General features: G+C 42.1%; 1 protein-coding gene across 1 annotated transcript in view; it reads right to left on the bottom strand.

Moving 5' to 3' along the window:
- The window catches only part of LOC126456628 (chaoptin-like), a 176,992-nt gene that overhangs the window by 129,345 nt on the left and 30,113 nt on the right, over positions 1–17,534 (bottom strand). Inside the window, exon 2 of the mRNA XM_050092371.1 lies at positions 42–189. Coding sequence (XP_049948328.1) covers positions 42–189 — 148 coding nt within the window. The remainder of the gene's footprint in view (positions 1–41; positions 190–17,534) is intronic.

Genomic DNA, 17,534 nt, shown 5'->3' with positions numbered 1-17,534 from the left:
GGAGCAGGCTACTGCGCAGAAGAGGCGTGCTGGGTACTGACGAGAAGGCCCTGGGCGCGACGGCGAGCAGGCTGTTGCTCATGAGGCGCAGCGACTCGACGCGTGCGCCGCCCAGCGCGTCCGCCTCCAGCACGCCCAGCCCGGAGCCCACCACGTCCACGTGCGAGATGGTGCTGCCCGCGGGCAGCTCTGCAACACGGCCACACACAATGCATCAGGCGCGCAGCAGAGTACGGGCTCTTTACACAAATTTGTCACCATAAACATACTAGTCTCGAAACGTTACGCATACCACCAAGCCGAGTTACACTAATGGCAATTAAAATTGCTACACCACGAAGATGACGTGCTACAGACGCGAAATTTAGCCGACAGGATCAAGATGCTGTGATATGCAAATGATAAGCTCTTCAGAGCATTCACACAAGGTTGGCGCCGGTGGCGACACCTACAACGTACTGACATGAGAAATATTTCCAATCGACTTCTCATACACAAACAGCAGTCGACCGGCGTTGCCTGGTGAACCGTTGTTGTGATGCCTCGTGGAGGGACGAGAATGGGTACCACCACGTTTCCGACATTGATAAAGGTCGGATTATAGCCTATCGCGATTGCGGTTTATCGTATCGCGGCATTGCTGCTCGCGTTGGCCGAGATCCAATGACTGTTAGCAGAATATGAAATCGGTGGGTCCAGGAGGGTAATACGGAACGCCGTGCTGGATCTCAACGGCCTCGTATCAATAGCAGTCGAGATGACAGACATCGTATCCGCATGGTTGTGACGGATCATGCAGGCACGTCTCGATCCCTGAGTCAAGAGATGGGGACGTTTGCAAGACAACAACCATCTGCACGAACAGATTGACGACGGTTGCAGCAGCATGGGCTATCAGCTCGGAGACCATGGCTGCGGTTACCCTTGACGCTGCATCACAGACAGGAGCGCCTGCGATGGTCTACTCAACGACGAACCTGGGTGCAAGAATAGAAAAACGTCATTTTTTTCGGATGAATCCAGGTTCTGTTTACAGCATCATGATGATCGCATCCGTGTTTCGCGACATCGCGGTGAACGCACATAGGAAGCGTGTATTCGTCATCACCGTACTGGCGTATCACCCAGCGTGATGGTATGGCATGCCATTGGTTACACGTCTCGGTCACCTCTTGTTCGCACTGACGGCACTTTGAAGAGTGGTCGTTACATTTCAGATGCGTTAAGACCCGTGGCTTTACCCTTCATTCGATCCCTGCGAAACCCTACATTTCAGCAGGATAATGCACGATCGCATGTTGCAGGTCCTGTACGGGCCTTTCTGGATACAGAAAGTGTTCGACTCTTGTCCTGGCCAGCACATTCTCCAGATCTCTCACCAATTGAAAACGTCTGGTAAATGGTGGCCGAGCAACTGGCTCGTCACAATACGCCAGTCGCTACTCTTTATGACCTGTGGTATCGTGTTGAAGCTGTATGGGCAGCTGTACCTGTACACGCCATCCAAGCTCTGCTTGACTCAATGTCCAGGCGTATGAACGCCGTTATTACGGCCAGAGGTGGTTGTTCTGGGTACTGATTTCTGGATCTATGCAATCATATTGCGAGAAAATGTAATCACATGTCAGTTCTAGTATAATATATTTGTCCAATGAATACCCGCTTATCATCTGCATTTCTTCTTGGTGTAGCAATTTTAATGGCCAGTAGTGTACTTTACAGACATTTTTAATGTTTTCGTGATTTTACAAGGTTTCATTAGTTAAATAACTGATAAGAAAGAGTTTTCGTGTGCCATCAAGTTTCTGAAGGTCAATAACAACTTCAGGATGAGTGAAAATCATGTTTATGTCATGTCATGAACAAAGAACATTGCTTCTAAAGCTACCCCGTCCAAAGAGGAAAGGAAAGAAACTAGAAATCTGAAGTGGTGTGACACTTTTTAAAGCTTTATAGACTTCTCGGAAGGTATTACGAGAATAAATGGAATATACCGAGTCACTCCAGTTTTAAGTTTTTATAAAGTAAACTGAAAATAATGTTCCTGCTGTGCCTAGTGCATCACTTCCTCATTTTTCACTTTTATAGAACTTCTATAGCAGCGTGAGGCACCACTAACACTAATTTCACTTCAATAAACATTGAATACCGGCCAGAGTGGCCGAGCGGTTCTAGGCGCTACAGACTGGAACCGCGAGACTGCTACGGTCGCAGGTTCAAATCCTGCCTCGGGCTTCGATGTGTGTGATGTCCTTAGGTTAGTTAGGTTTAAGTAGTTCTAAGTTCTAGGGGACTGATGACCTCAGAAGTTAAGTCCCGTAGTGCTCAGAGCCATTTAACCAAAGATTGAATATTGACATAAGTGATTGCAGGTGTTCTCTAAACTTCAGAAACCCTCTTCGTAGTATCCTAAGTTCATCATGTAGACCCACAATGCGCTTCTAATTGATTTCGGAGAAATCTTCAACATGAGGTCATAAAAATGTGAATGTTGTATCAACTGTCATCTTTACGTATTTATTTCTCATCAAAAGGTATCACTTTGACTATTTTTCCAACACAGTTCTAGATTTTCTTCTTTTCTGCCTGCGTTTGCATGTAACAGAATGTGTAATGATTTTGCTTTGGTGTGGAGCCACAGTCATCTAAAACTTTTTGAAAGATATAGCCGCCATTTGACTGTCCAACAAGTTTTATTCCCCAATCTAGATTTCGGCCTAAGGTAACACCTGATAATGGCCTAAGGCCGAAATCTACACTCATGCTCATAAATTAAGGATAAAGCTGATAGATGGTGAAAGAACGGTCTGGTGGGCGGGTTGCGGGCTTAAATCACCTCGGGGTATGACCATGCGGTGCGTTTGACCTGCGGTCGTCACACCGTAGGGCTGGCAGCAGTCCACATACGCAGAGGTGTGTTGGTGCATGTCAGATTATGGTGCAGCGAGTAAGTATGCAGACGTTTTCAGACGTGCTAATGGTGACTGTCTGTTGAAAATGGCTCAAAGAACACATATTGATGACGTTATGAGGGATAGAATGCTGGGGCAGGTCGTAGCACGGGCCCTCCGTGTGTCACAATGTGTGATCTCTAGATTATGGCAACATTCCAGCAGACAGGAAAGATGTCCGGGCGCTATAGTACGGGATGTCCACAGTGTACAACACCACTAGAAAACCGATATCTCACCATCAGTACCCGCAGATGGTCACGGAGTACTGAACGTAGCCTTGCTCGGGTCCTTACCGCAGCCCCTGGAACAGTTGTCTCTAGACACACAGTCTACAGACGATTGAACAGACATGGTTTATTCGCCCGGAGACCTGCACGCTGTATTACACTGACCCCTGATCACAGGAGAGCCCTTAATGCGCAGGAAACAGTGGCGTTTTGTAGCACATGTGTTTCGGGACGGGTTTCTCAATTTATCACCAATACCATGGACTTACAGATCTGTATCGTGTGTGCTCGCTGTGTGCCTACGTTATTAGTGCCAGGTTTGTGTAGTGCAAGTTGTGTGGCACTACATTCTGCAATTATCCTTAATTTATGAGCATGAGTGTAGATTGTCGAATAAAACCTGTTGTTCACTCAAATGGCGGATATAGCTTGAGTAATATTGCCCGAATGTAGCATGAGTCATACACCTTTCGTTGTTTCCTGCTTGCGAGTAACATGCTTCCACAGAAAGAAGTTTCCATCTCCTGAGGCCTTACTGAAGTTCATTTCATAAAAACAAGGATAAAAACTACAACGTAATTATGAATCAGGCAACGTAAAATACGTCATAAAGATACTTCAGTCCAGTTAACGGCATTTATCATCCAGCAGGATGATGTACTAACAACACAACCATGATTTTCCTATCAGTAAAGTTCGCTGTGTCTTAGCCCAGTAGTCACTTTACTCAGTACTTCCAAGACCGACCAATTGCAGCTCGCATTAGAACTTAGTAGGAACGGTATAAAGCAGCGCAAGTTGTGTAAGGTAGACCCAGTTGACGATACTTAAGAAGGGACCACTGAAATTTACTGTTAGATTAAAGTGAATGCCAGCATTGACTAAAACTGTTTTTAAGAAATTTTATATATTTGTTTCAACTTTTTAAAGTAAAGCGATGCGAAGGCGCTTAGACATAGTACGAGCATACAAATGAGTAGACACAAGAACCAACCAAATAGTAATTCACAAAAAAGGTAGTTTCTTTTCAGGTTTGAGAAGTGTGCGTATAATGCTGCATGTCCATGATGTCAATTCTTGAGAGTAGCCGGTGGTGGTGCATTATGACTGAGGGTTGCTAGGTTATTTCACTCGTTCTTTTGGTGCAGTTTTCTTCAGAGGATTTCATACAATGTTCTGCTGCTCCTTCTTGAGGACGGAGGCCTCTCCATGGTGGTTTACGCAGTCTATGGTTACCTATCTTTGCTTAAAATGCAAATTCATGGGTCGCAATGTTTTAAGGCTATGGTTAATGCTCAGTTGTCGTTTCGAAGCCTGAAGCCTCCAAAGTATTGAGTGAAGTTCACGCACTCTTAGCGCCGTGTAGCTCTTTATCTCTAAACTGGTGAACAATCTCTGTCCCCCGGATACCGGAAAACTGGCAGTGGAGTTCGCAATTGCGGCCAAACTCTCCCACCGTGTGACAAGTCCCACTTACGTGACACTCGCCATTTTTGACATACAGAGCTTTCTAGCGGCTGATTGCGCCAATTTGAAGTTTTGGAAAGAAGTCCGGGAAGTTTCGGCTCCTGGCTGCAAGAGGGAGAACAGTTTACACTTGGCATCCGCCTCAACTGCAAGTGCCTACACGTATACAAAACGTACTGTGAGTTGTTTGTGAGCTAACGTGATTGATGCAGTATTTTCTTCATTATATCCAGTGGTTCTGAGAAACCTGGCATCTACAAAATGCAACCTTTGGCAATCTGGTCTGATTTTCACTAAGCATTTGTGGCCGTTTATGTTAGGTACCCAACAATCTGAAACTACTGTTTTTCAAATTTTACTGTTCTACGACATTTATGTAACGTATTTTCGCGTTCATTGTAACGGAAATGGTTTCTGGTGTAGTACCGAGTAGAAGAAAGGTGGGTAGTAGGCCACATAAAAATTATTGACCGGAACTATTGCGAAAGGTCTTGGATAATGAGACGAATTAAACCACCACAGCTCGTCAGGCTAACAAAAGATGTGGAATATGCTGACAAGACGGGAGAAGCACCAATACCAGCCATGACTTAAGTAGGAAAATTCTGGAAGTAACCCACTCGTCTTTATGTTGTGTGATGTAAGGCACACAGAATTGTTCTCCTAATTAATCCACCACATGATACCACACCAGGTGTCTCTATCGCCGAGCTGAAGTAGTGAAGTTTTTTGTTCACTATCTTTATCATTTCGTGTGTGTGTGTGTGTGTGTGTGTGTGTGTGTGTGTGTGTGTGTGTGTGTGTGTGTGTGCGTGTGTGTGTGTGTATGTGTGTGTGTGTGTGTGTGGTTTCCTGTTCTTACGACAATCATTTGGTTTGTTTTTAAGATTTCTATTGAAAAGTTTATTTTTTGAAGTGTTGTCATCATGCGCCAGTACATAAAATGGTTAACCTCACGGGAAGCTAGGAAGTCGGGCTAATTAAACGTAACTTTCTTTGGTTATCGATTAAATAACATCTTTGGATGTTTATCATCAGGCTTAACTATGACCATACATTATAGAGAATACTACCAAAGAAAATGTGTTAGTAAAAAACGAGCTAAAGAAAAACTAGAGTCTCCTGTGATTTCGAAGAGAGTATCACAGGTAGTGAAACGTATATTGGGTTATCTCTAGACAATAATAGTAATAATAGTTTATTGCATTTTAATATTAAAGAGAATATTGAAGAAAATAATATTAAAGAGAAAAGATCGTGCTGTGTTAAATGAACCTTGAGATTTTCGAACGAATTAATTCGGCGTACATGTGCGAATCCCAAAGAAAGCAGGTGTCGGCAGGTGCGAAAATTACCGAACTATCAGTTCTATCAGTTTAATAAGTCATGCCTGCAAAATACCTACACGATTCCTTTACAGACGAATGTAAATACAGGTAGTGCCGACCTTGGGGAAGATCAGTTTGGATTCCGTAGAAATGTTGGAACACGTGAGGAAATACTTATCTTAGAAGATACATTAAGGAAAGGCAAACTTACGTTTCTGGCATTTGTAGACTTAGAGAAAGCCTTTGACAATGTTGACTGCAATACTTGCTTTCAAATTCTGATGGTGGCAGGGGTAAAACACAGGGAGCGAAAGGCTACTTACAACTTGTACACAAACCAGATGGCAGTTATAGAGGGGCTCGAAAGGGAAGCAGTGATTCAAAAGGGAGTGAGACATGTTTGTAGCCTATACCAGATGTTATGCAGTCTGTACATTGAGCAAGCAGGAATGGAGACAAAAGAAAATTTCGGAGTAGGAATTAAAATCCATGGAGAAGAAATAAAAACTTCGAGGTTCGCCGATGACATTGTAATTCTGTCAGAGACAGCAAAGGACCGGGAAGAGCAGCTAAACGGAATGGACAGTGACTTGAAAGGAGGATATAAGACGAACATCAACAAGAGCAAAACGAGGATAATGGAATGTAGTCGAATTAAATCGGGTGATGCTGCGGGTATTAGGTTAGGAAATGAGACGCTTAACGTAATGAATGAGTTTTGCTATTTGGGGAGCAAAATAACTGATGATTGTATAAGTAGAGAGGATAAAAGATGTAGACTGGCAATGGCAAGGAAAGCGTTTCTGAAGAAGTGAAATTTGTTAACATCGAGAATAGATTTAGGTGTCAGGAAGTCTTTTCTGAATGTATCTGTATGGAGTGTAGCCATGTATGGAAGTGAAACATGGACGATAAACAGTTTAGACAAGAAAATAATAGAAGCGTTTGAAATGAAGTACTACAGAATAATGCTGAAGATTAGATGAGTCGATCACGTAACTAATGATAAGATAAAGAAAAAAATTGGGGAGAGGAGAAATTTATGGCACAACTTGTCTAGCAGAAGGGATCGGTTGGTAGGACAAATTCTGAGGCAACAAGGGATTACTCATTTACTAATGGAGGGAAGCGTGGAGGGTAAAAATCGTGGAGCGAGACCAAGAGATGAATTTACTAACCAGATTCACAAGGTTATCGGTTGCAGTAGATACTGTGAAATGAAGAAGCTTGCGATGGATAGAGTAGCATGGAGAGCTGCATCAAACCAGTCTCTGGACTGAAGACCACAACAACCATGAGCTACACAAAACCAATGATTTTAGTTCATTTTGAAACACAAATCGGTTGGCTAGTAACTGTTAATGAGCATCCTTGGCGGCAACCGCTAAATAACGCAGCTATCCGATGGTAATAATTTGAATTTAAGCTTACTGATCAACAAATATTGACTGCAGTGACAGATAGTGTTGTGTCAGCTCGCTTTCATGTAACTCGACGATGTGAAGAATTCTGGCTCGGCTCAGAAAAATGACGTTACACTTTCGCTGATCGTGGAAATGTCAGTAGGCAGCAATAGGAGGCGTCACGAATGGCGCCCAACGTGGGTTTCGAAGGTATCAAACAAATCAACAGTAAACAGTCTATACATCTGATTTAGTGAGTTATTTAGTGACTGTGTACGAACGATGTAACTATTCGTGTAAAGTAGTTCGTGTTACATGTTCACTGTCTTAGAGAAACTACACCCTGAGTTACAGTGAACTGAAAGCGATAGACGTGTCTGAGGGAGTCAGACTTACAGATGTTACAAAAGAAACAAAACCAAAGTACGTATCGAAATTGACACGGCGAGGTGGCCTTAATAATCGGTAGTTAAACTTCGAGTCGTAGCTCATTGTGCTTCAATTAAATATGTTGTAACAGCTGGTGGATGGCTACTGCAAATTTCCTCGCGTTGTCGTAATGATATTGCAGCATAGACAGTATTTGTGTGTTGCGTGTCTGTAGTTCTGTTAGTGTTGATTGGTAGTAATCTGCAGTATCTGACCAAGTCCAAGAAGCTCTTTAGGTTGAAATCTAATGTAGAGGATATGAACGAAGATATGACTAAGGAGGAGAAAACAGAGATGGATGATAATAGGCTAGAAAACGTATTCCCTGAACAGATGAATCGAGCAGGAGAATTAGAATAATCGAATGTGACCGGAATAAACTCGTTTTCGGCAGAAACGACTGAAAGTAAAAACGTAGGAGTGCCGACACCCAATAGCGTTTCCATTGTACGACCTAGCAGTATTGGCAAAGCTACAAATGAAGTGGGGGTTGATGCTTTGTTTTACTTTTCAATTAAGTTGAAGGAGAAAGCTGATCAGGAACTGGAGGTACAAGGACAGAAATATAGGGAAAATGGGATAAAAAGGTTCGAGAATTTAAGGAGAAGATATTAAAAGCTAATCGGCAACGGGAGGTACAAGAACGAAAACACAGGGAAGAAACTGATCAGAAAGACCGAGGATTGAAGGAGGATATTAAACAGGCGAATAAATCGCGAGAGGCTCAAAATAGACGATAGGCTGCCTCAGGATCTCGAGACACTGAAACTGGACTTCAAGTCAGGAAGTAGTAAACATGATATCTTACAGGGATCGGTAAATATCTTAGAGAAGCATATGGAAGAGATATGTAAAGAGCACTCTGCCGTGTCAGACAGAATAGATGATCTACCGATCAAAGTAAAAGTCTCACAGCTATTAAGCCAAGAGTATATTTAGAACTGATTAATGGGTCAGACGAAAAAGACTGAGGAAGAAATATGAGAGTGGATAGTGACCAAATCAGAGGAGGTACGATCTCAACTACAGAGCGCTCTAGAGTCAGTTAGTAAATCGATCAAATAGGAATCATCGATACCCGGAAACACCGAAAACGTAAAAGAATTTAAAGCCGAGGTTCAGAATATTAAAGAAAAGGTAATCTCAGAAATTCCCGCTTGGCTTAATCAAGTCAACAATTGATTATTGCGTACGGACAGCTAGTCAACAGACCTAAAATAGCTGGCTAGATAGTACGATCAACGCTCACCGATCAATCCAAAGATAAAGAAAAAGAGGTGCAACGGCAGCCGGAAAAAATCGGTTTGCAGTAGCGAAGACTCAGATTACGGCAATCGACATTTTGACCATCGGAGTGGAACAGCATACTTACAATCAGGCGGTTCCATATGTTTTCAACATAGAAAACTTCTGTTCACCAATTGGTGCTGATAAAAAAGTTTTAAAATCTGTTTCCTAAATCCTGGAATGAGCGGACAAAATTCAGTTTATAGTATCGAAAACCAGTGGTGAGGTCTCGCTATGGGCACCTGAGGTAGCTAAGACTTGTACGGCGTGCTGCGAATTTGAAAACTTACGTATTGCGAAATAGTGATCGAAAAGTAAACAAATAAGAAACGAGATTTATGGTATAGGATTATACAACCCGAAACAGTATTTCGAAAGTACATAAATAAGACCCGATACTGGGGTGAATCCATGAACCATATGGAGGTTTAAGAGTTCTGAAAGGGGAATTATCAATTCATCTGCGAGAGAAATTATTTACTGTACCCGACGATAACTTAGATCGATTCCTGTCAGTAGTATACTCGCTAAAGGTAATCCAAGAGGAAGCTAGCAGTTCGAAAAGTCAGATATATGATGCTAATGCGTACAATGTATACCGCGGTAATTGTTGCAATGGAAATGGAAATGGAAATGAGCGTTTGGCGTCAGTGGCCGGGAGGCCCCTCGCGGGGCAGGTCCGGCCGCCATATCGCAGGTCTTATTACAGTCGGCGCCACATTGGGCGACCTGCACGCCGGATGGGGATGAAATGATGATGAACACAACACAACACCCAGTCCCTGAGCGGAGAAAATCTCCGACCCAGCCGGGAATCGAACCCGGGCCCAGAGGACGGCAATCCGTCACGCTGACCACTCAGCTACTGGGGCGGACAATTGTTGCAATGATAAACATCGAAAAGTAAACTCGCAATATAATAACAATAATACGAATATTGTAAATTTTCACAACAATAATCAGTGTAGTGGCTGTCATTCGAGGAACAGAAGGTCCATTTCACTTCATAATCAGCCGGGTAACGGCAATAAAAATAACGGTGCTATGCACAATAATAATAATAGGCATTGTGGCCAGAGACCGAACGACAGTAACAGCGGTTCAATCAACTACACACGGAATGAAAAAAGTAACGATCGAAATATGCCACCGGAGAACGGAGGATAATAACGTGAGACACGTCCAATGGGGTATCCCATCGACCGTTCCTGGACAGCGTCTGCAAACGTAATAAAGACATCAAGACAATACATGCCACCTCAAAAAATAAACTGAAAACAGACCGTGTAAGAAGACTTTCAGTTCAGAACTGTGAAGTACGAGAGGCAGTTATAGAGGAAGAGAATAATGACTCAAATGGGTCTGAGCACTATGGGACTTAACTTCTAAGGTCATCAGTCCCCTAGAACTTTGAACTACTCAAACCAAACTAACCTAAGGACATCACACACATCCATGGCCGAGGCAGGATTCGAACTTGCAAACGTGGTGGTCCCACGGTTCGAGACTGTAGCGCCTAGAACCGCTCGGAAGGAATAATGAAAGGACAACTGAATCGACAAACTAGAGACAGACTCTTTAGTCTTCCAGAAGTGGCTGAACGTAAAGAAGAAGTCGAAAACGTCATTGGAAGTAAGAGTGCTAAGATAAAACGATGAGATGGACTTTCGAGAGGAATTACTAGAAAATCCGAGTGGACGTAGAATAAAACCTATTGAAATGTACAAGCAGTGGTCGAAGTTCTAATAAATAACGAACCTATAAATATTCTGCTCGATAATGGAGTGATTTTTATTGTGTTGAGCGTTTGTCTGTTTAAACAATTGAATAGTAAGCAAAAACTGCCTGTGTTGCCAGTTGCAAATAGTACACTGTCAGGTGCGTTGAGTACTCATTCCGTTTCTGTGAAGGCTCAGGCTACACACTACACTACCTTATCCGTGCATCCGGGGCTGGGATTTTCTGAGGTACAAAAATGCACTAATTGATCTTTTAAAACGGGTATGTACTCTAGCCATTGACGGGCGAATTATTGTTGTGAACCTGTTGAGGAAATGGGAACTGCATGACAGATTCTTCCAGAGAATAAATATTAATGATTTAGGTGCCAATATATTGTATGTAAATGACAATTGTGGACTAAGTGGTTCACCAACGGACAACTCATCGGACGTTGAAAACGTTATCTAGAAAAAATAGTCGAGTCTCAATACTTAGTTGAAGTACAGCGGAATTAATTAGCTAGCTTGGAAGTCTTCGATTAGAAACCTGATATGATCAAGGATTGTGATAGATGTCTACTTAATCAAACTTATTGGAAAGTCTCATTCCTTGGACTTGGGACGGGTGTATGTTAAAATTAGACGTAAAGTATATTAAACATATCAGGATATCATGCAGAATCGTCGACATTTGAACGTATATTTAGAGACTTTAACAGATTTCTTCGCATTTATGCTGCAACGCCACAATATAAGTGGATAGAGTAGGTGTCAGTCTTTGAAGAGACTGACGATAACATGTAGCAATCATTCACTAGGCACCAGGCATAATATACAATACGCCCGAAACTAATGGGTGGATTAAAACGTTACCGATCTTGGTTGAGTCATACAAATATACGGAGTCATTGTTCGACGTGTGTGAATCACAAAAGCATGCTGAGGAAGGCCAAATTCGATCGTAAATTGGGTAGAACTGTGACGTGTACCATAGCCGATAATGTCCGACTAACAAAACACTGTAAGTCATCGGCTCTTAAGAGGTTAAACAAGAAATGGTAACATGTTTACGACGGACCTTATCCGATCATTCGCATTCCGCATGATGGAAGCTATTTGTTAGCTAATGTAGATTAAGGGGGGGGGGGGGGGGAGTAAACCAAGGGATTGGAAGAAAATTAACGTATGGAACCATTAGTCACAGTTAATGGAATTCAATATGAGAAAATTTACTTACGAAATTTTGTATACAGTATAAAACATTAAAATTTATTGTTTTAATAATGTTCTGATCTTAGTGGATATAAATATATTCTTCGTTTAACAGTACAGTGGTTAATGACATTGTAATTAGTTAACACTTGGTTCCGCAACTGTTGGAGTACCTCGCATCTAACTGTTAGGGAACACAAGCTTTAAATTAAGAACAAGTACGATGGGTTATCGACTTTATTTGCATATTAAATTGTCGCGGTGTTTGTTAAACAGTGAAGTGTCAATTATATCAATAGAGGTCTGCCCGGAACTGAATAGGACAGCATCTCGGCATAACCTGCTGAAATAAAAGTGATTTGAGCCTTAAGAATACTTTCTTTTAATTTGTGGTAAGGACTATGGGACCAAACTGCTGAGTTCATTGGTCCTTAGAGCATTGAGAATAACTGTGAAACAATGAAACATCGCATGTGCAAACACTTAGTGTCTAATACTAGTGTGAAATTGCATGCCGCGAACTATAAGAGAGGCTAAGAGACTGCGTACATTAGTATACGGAAGTACTAAGGAATGACGAGATACGTTTGAAGTTCTCTAACGCTATAGATACAGCAATAAGGTCTCGCTTCCCACGCCCGGGTTCCCGGGTTCGATTCCGGCGGGGTCAGGGATTTTCTCTGCCTCGTGATGACTGGGTGTTGTGTGCTGTCCTTAGGTTAGTTAGGTTTAAGCAGTTCTAAGTTCTAGGGGACTGATGACCATTGATGTTAAGTCCCATAGTGCTCAGAGCCATTTGAACAGCAATAACGAATAGCGCAGTAGGCAGTACAGTTGAAGAGGAATGGACATCTCTAAAAAGGGCCATCACAGAAATTGGGAAGGAAAACATAGGTACAAAGAAGGTAGCTGCGAAGAAACCATGGGTAACAGAAGAAATACTTCAGTTGATTGATGAAAGGAGGAAGTACAAACATGTTCCGGGAAAATCAGGAATACAGAAGTACAAGTCGCTGAGGAATGAAATAAATAGGAAGTGCAGGGAAGCTAAGAAGAAATGGCTGCAGGAAAAATGTGAAGACATCGAAAAAGATATGATTGTCAGAAGGACAGACTCAGCATACAGGAAAGTCAAAACAACTTTTGGTGACATTAAAAGCAACGGTGATAACATTAAGAGTACAACGGGAAATCCACCGTCAAATGCAGAGGAGAGAGCAGATAGGTGGAAAGAATACATTGAAAGCCTCTATGAGGGTGAAGATTTGTCTGATGTGATAGAAGAAGAAAGAGGATTCGATTTAGAAGAGATAGGGGATCCAGTATTAGAATCGGAATTTAAAAGAGTGTTGGAGGACTTACGGTCAAATAAGGCAGAAGGGATAGTTAATATTCCATCAGAATTTCTAAAATCATTGGGGGACGTGGCAACAAAACGACTATTCACGTTGGTGTGTCGAATATACGAGTCTGGCGACATACCATCTGACTTTCGGAAAAGCATCATCCACACAATTCCGAAGACGGCAAGAGCTGACAAGTGCGAGAATTATCGCACAATCAGCTTAACAGCTCATGCATCAAAGCTGCTTACAAGAATAATATACAGAAGAATGGAAAAGAAAATTGAGAATGCACTAGATGACGATCAGTTTGGCTTTAGGAAAAGTAAAGGGACGAGAGAGGCAATTCTGACGTTACGGCTAATATTGGAAGCAAGGCTAAAGAAAAATCAAGACACTTTCATAGGATTTGTCGACCTGGAAAAAGCGTTCGATAATATAAAATGGTGTAGGCTGTTAGAGATTCTGAAAAAAGTAGGGGTAAGCTATAGGGAGAGACGGGTCATATACAATATGTACAACAACCAAGAGGGAATAATAAGAGTGGACGACCAAGAACGATGTGTTCGTATTAAGAAGGGTGTAAGACAAGGCTGTAGCCTTTCGCCCCTACTCTTCAATCTGTACATCGAGGAAGCCATGATGGAAATAAAAGAAAGGTTCAGGAGTGGAATTAAAATACAAGGTGAAAGGATATCAATGATACGATTCGCTGATGACATTGCTATCCTGAGTGAAAGTGAAGAAGAATTAAATGATCTGCTGAACGGAATGAACAGTCTAATGAGTACACAGTATGGTTTGAGAGTAAATCGGAGAAAGACGATGGTAATGAGAAGTAGTAGAAATGAGAAACTTAACATCAGGATTGATGGTCACGAAGTCAATGAAGTTAAGGAATTCTGCTACCTAGGCAGTAAAATAACCAATGACGGACGGAGCAGGGAGGACATCAAAAGCAGACTCGCTATGGCAAAAAAGGCATTTCTGGCCAAGAGAAGTCTACAAATATCAAATACCGGCCTCAATTTGAGGAAGAAATTTCTGAGGATGTACGTCTGGAGTACAGCATTGTATGGTAGTAAAACATGGACTGTGGGAAAACCGGAACAGAAGAGAATCGAAGCATTTGAGATGTGGTGCTATAGACGAATGTTGAAAATTAGGTGGACTGGTAAGGTAAGGAATGTGGAGGTTCTACGCAGAATCGGAGAGGAAAGGAATATGTGGAAAACACTGATAAGGAGAAGGGTCAGGATGGCAGGACATCTACTAAGACATGAGGGAATGACTTCCATGGTACTAGAGGGAGCTGTAGAGGGCAAAAACTGTAGAGGAAGACAGAGATTGGAATACGTCAAGCAAATAATTGAGGACGTAGGTTGTAAGTGCTACTCTGAGATCAAGAGGTTAGCACAGGAAAGGAATTCGTGGCGGGCCGCATCAAACCAGTCAGCAGACTGATGACCAAAAAAAAAAAAAAAAAAAACATTAGTGAACAAGAATATTGATTGCTGGGAATAAAGTTTAATGAGTGACATTAATGGAAATTATATTCATACGTCGTGATTATATATCATGTCTATATGTGTTCTTTATGTTCTTCATTCGTCAGTCCGGAGCTTGTGTGGAGCCATCTTACCAGTCGCTGAGGCCGCATTCCAAACAGTCTGAGGGATTGCTGCTATTATCTAATGGGATGAGTCATCTTTTGGGTGCGCGGCTCTAGAAATTGTAATACGAGCTACGAAACGTCCGATGACATAGGCGGAGGGCGACGACCTCGGGAGTTCGTTCGCCTTGCAAATGTACAGGCGAAGACAGAACGAGAAAACGAGAAACGTTGGTCTGAAGTTCACCACTCGAAGACGTTATACAAGAATATAAATGTCCGTTGACGTCAACCGGAAATTTGATCGTATATTTAGTCAAGAACATCACGGAGGTCTGCAAACAGCATCGGTACAAATCAGACGAGGCTTTTAAGAAAAAGGAGTCCCTATCGCAGGAGGTCTGCAGCTGTAGGCAATTCGAAGAACGCATTACGAAGCTTAACAATAGAGACGCGGAGTCGGTGAATGGAAATTGAAGAGCACGAAAAATCTAAAATCACACATCGTATGGAGTAATCATCAAAGAAGCTATGCGATGTGTGGGCGAAGAAGATCCACTGTTACGATGGGCATATAGCAGAATATAAGGAAAGAAAACATAGATCAAATAATGGAAATGTTGTGCTGCTTAGCCACTGAAGAGGTGGCACAACATACACAGTCATACAGAATTAGATTTTCACTCTGAAGCGGAGTGTGCGCTGATATGAAACTTCCCGGCAGATTAAAACTGTGTGCCGGACCGAGACTCGAACTCTGGACCTTTACCTTTCGCGGGCTAGTGCTCTACTCCCTATGTAGGTCGGTGTCAACAAAATATTTTCGCATTCGGAGGAGAAAGTTGGTGATTGGAATTTCATGAGAAGATTCCGCCGCAATGAAAAACGCCTTTCTTTGAATGATATCCAGCCCAAAGCATGTATCATTTCTGTGACACTCTCTCTCATATTTCGCGATAATACAAAACGTGCTGCCCTTCGTTGAACGTTTTCGATGTACTCCGTTAGCCCTCTCCGGTACGGATCCCACACCGTGCAGCAGTATTCTAAAAGAGAACGGACAAGCGTAGTGTCGACAGTCCCCTTAGTAGACGTGTAACATTTTATAAGTGTCCTGCCAATAAAACGCAGTCTTTTGTTAGCCTTCCCCATAACATTTTCTATGTGTTCCATCCATTTTATATTGTTCATAATTGTAATTACTATATATTTAGTTGAATTTAGTGCCTGCAGATTTCACTGATTTATTGTGTAACCCAAGTTTAGCGAATTCATTTTAGCACTCATGTGGGTGACCTCACACTTTTCGCTTTTTAGGGTCAACTGCAAATTTTCGCACCATTCACATATCTTTTCTAAACAGTTTTGCAATTTGTTTTGATCTTTTGATGACTTTTTTAATCGATAAACTGCAGCGTCATCAGCAAAGAACCTACGACGGCTAATCATATTGTCTCCCAAATTGTTTATATATATAAGGAATAGCAAAAGGCCTATGATACTACCTTGACGAACGCCAGAAATCACTTCGGTTTTACTCGATGGCTTTCAGTCAATTACTACAGGACAGGAAATCACAAATCCAGTCACATAAGTGAGACTATATTCCATAAGCACGCAATTTCACTACAAGCCGCTTCTGTGGTACAGTGTCAGAAGACTTCCCAAAATCCAGAAATACGGAATCGATCTGAAATCCCTCGTCAATAGCACTCAACACTTCATGCGAATAAAGAGCTAGTTGTGTTTCAGAAAAACGATGTTTTCTAGACCCATGTTAACTCTGCGTCAATAGACCGTTTTCTTTGAGGTAACTCATAATGTTCGAACACAATATATATTCCAAAATCCTGCTGCATATCGACATTAATGATATGGGCCTGTAGTTGAGAGGATTACACCTACTAACGTCCTTGAATATTGGTGTGACCTGTGCAACTTTCCACTCTTTGGGAACGGATCTTTCGTCGAGCGAACAGTTGTATATGTTTGATAAGTATGGAGATAATCTCTCAGCATACTCTGAAAGAAACGTAATTGGTATAGAGCCTGGACCAGAAGCCTTGCTTTTATTAAGTGATTTAATTTGCTTCACTACTCCGAGGAGATTTACTTTTACGTTACTCATGTTGGCAGCTGATCTTGATTCGAATTCTGGAATATTTACTTCATCTTCTTTCGTGAAGGCATTTCGGAATGCTTTGTTTAGTAACCCTGCTTTGGCAGCACTGTCTTCGGTAGTATCTCAATTGCTCTACGCAGAGAAGGCATTCATTGTTTCTTGCCCCTAGCATACTTCACATACGACCGGAATCGCTTTGGATTTTCTGTCATATTTCGAGACAAAGTTTCGTTGTGGAAACTGTTATAAGCTCCTCGCACTGAAGTCCGCGCTAAATGTCGAGCTTCTGTAAGAGATCGCCAATGTTGGGGATTTTGCGTCTGTTTAAATTTGGCATGTTTGTTTCGTTGTTTCTGCAACAGTGTTCTGACCCCTTTTGTGTAACAAGGAGGATCAGCTCCGTCGTTTGTTAATTTATTTGATATAAAG

Source organism: Schistocerca serialis, chromosome 2, assembly GCF_023864345.2.
Source record: "Schistocerca serialis cubense isolate TAMUIC-IGC-003099 chromosome 2, iqSchSeri2.2, whole genome shotgun sequence".
NCBI lineage: Eukaryota > Metazoa > Arthropoda > Insecta > Orthoptera > Acrididae > Schistocerca > Schistocerca serialis.
The sequence above is the reverse complement of the archived record's forward strand: the minus strand, read 5'-3'. Positions and strand labels throughout refer to the sequence as shown.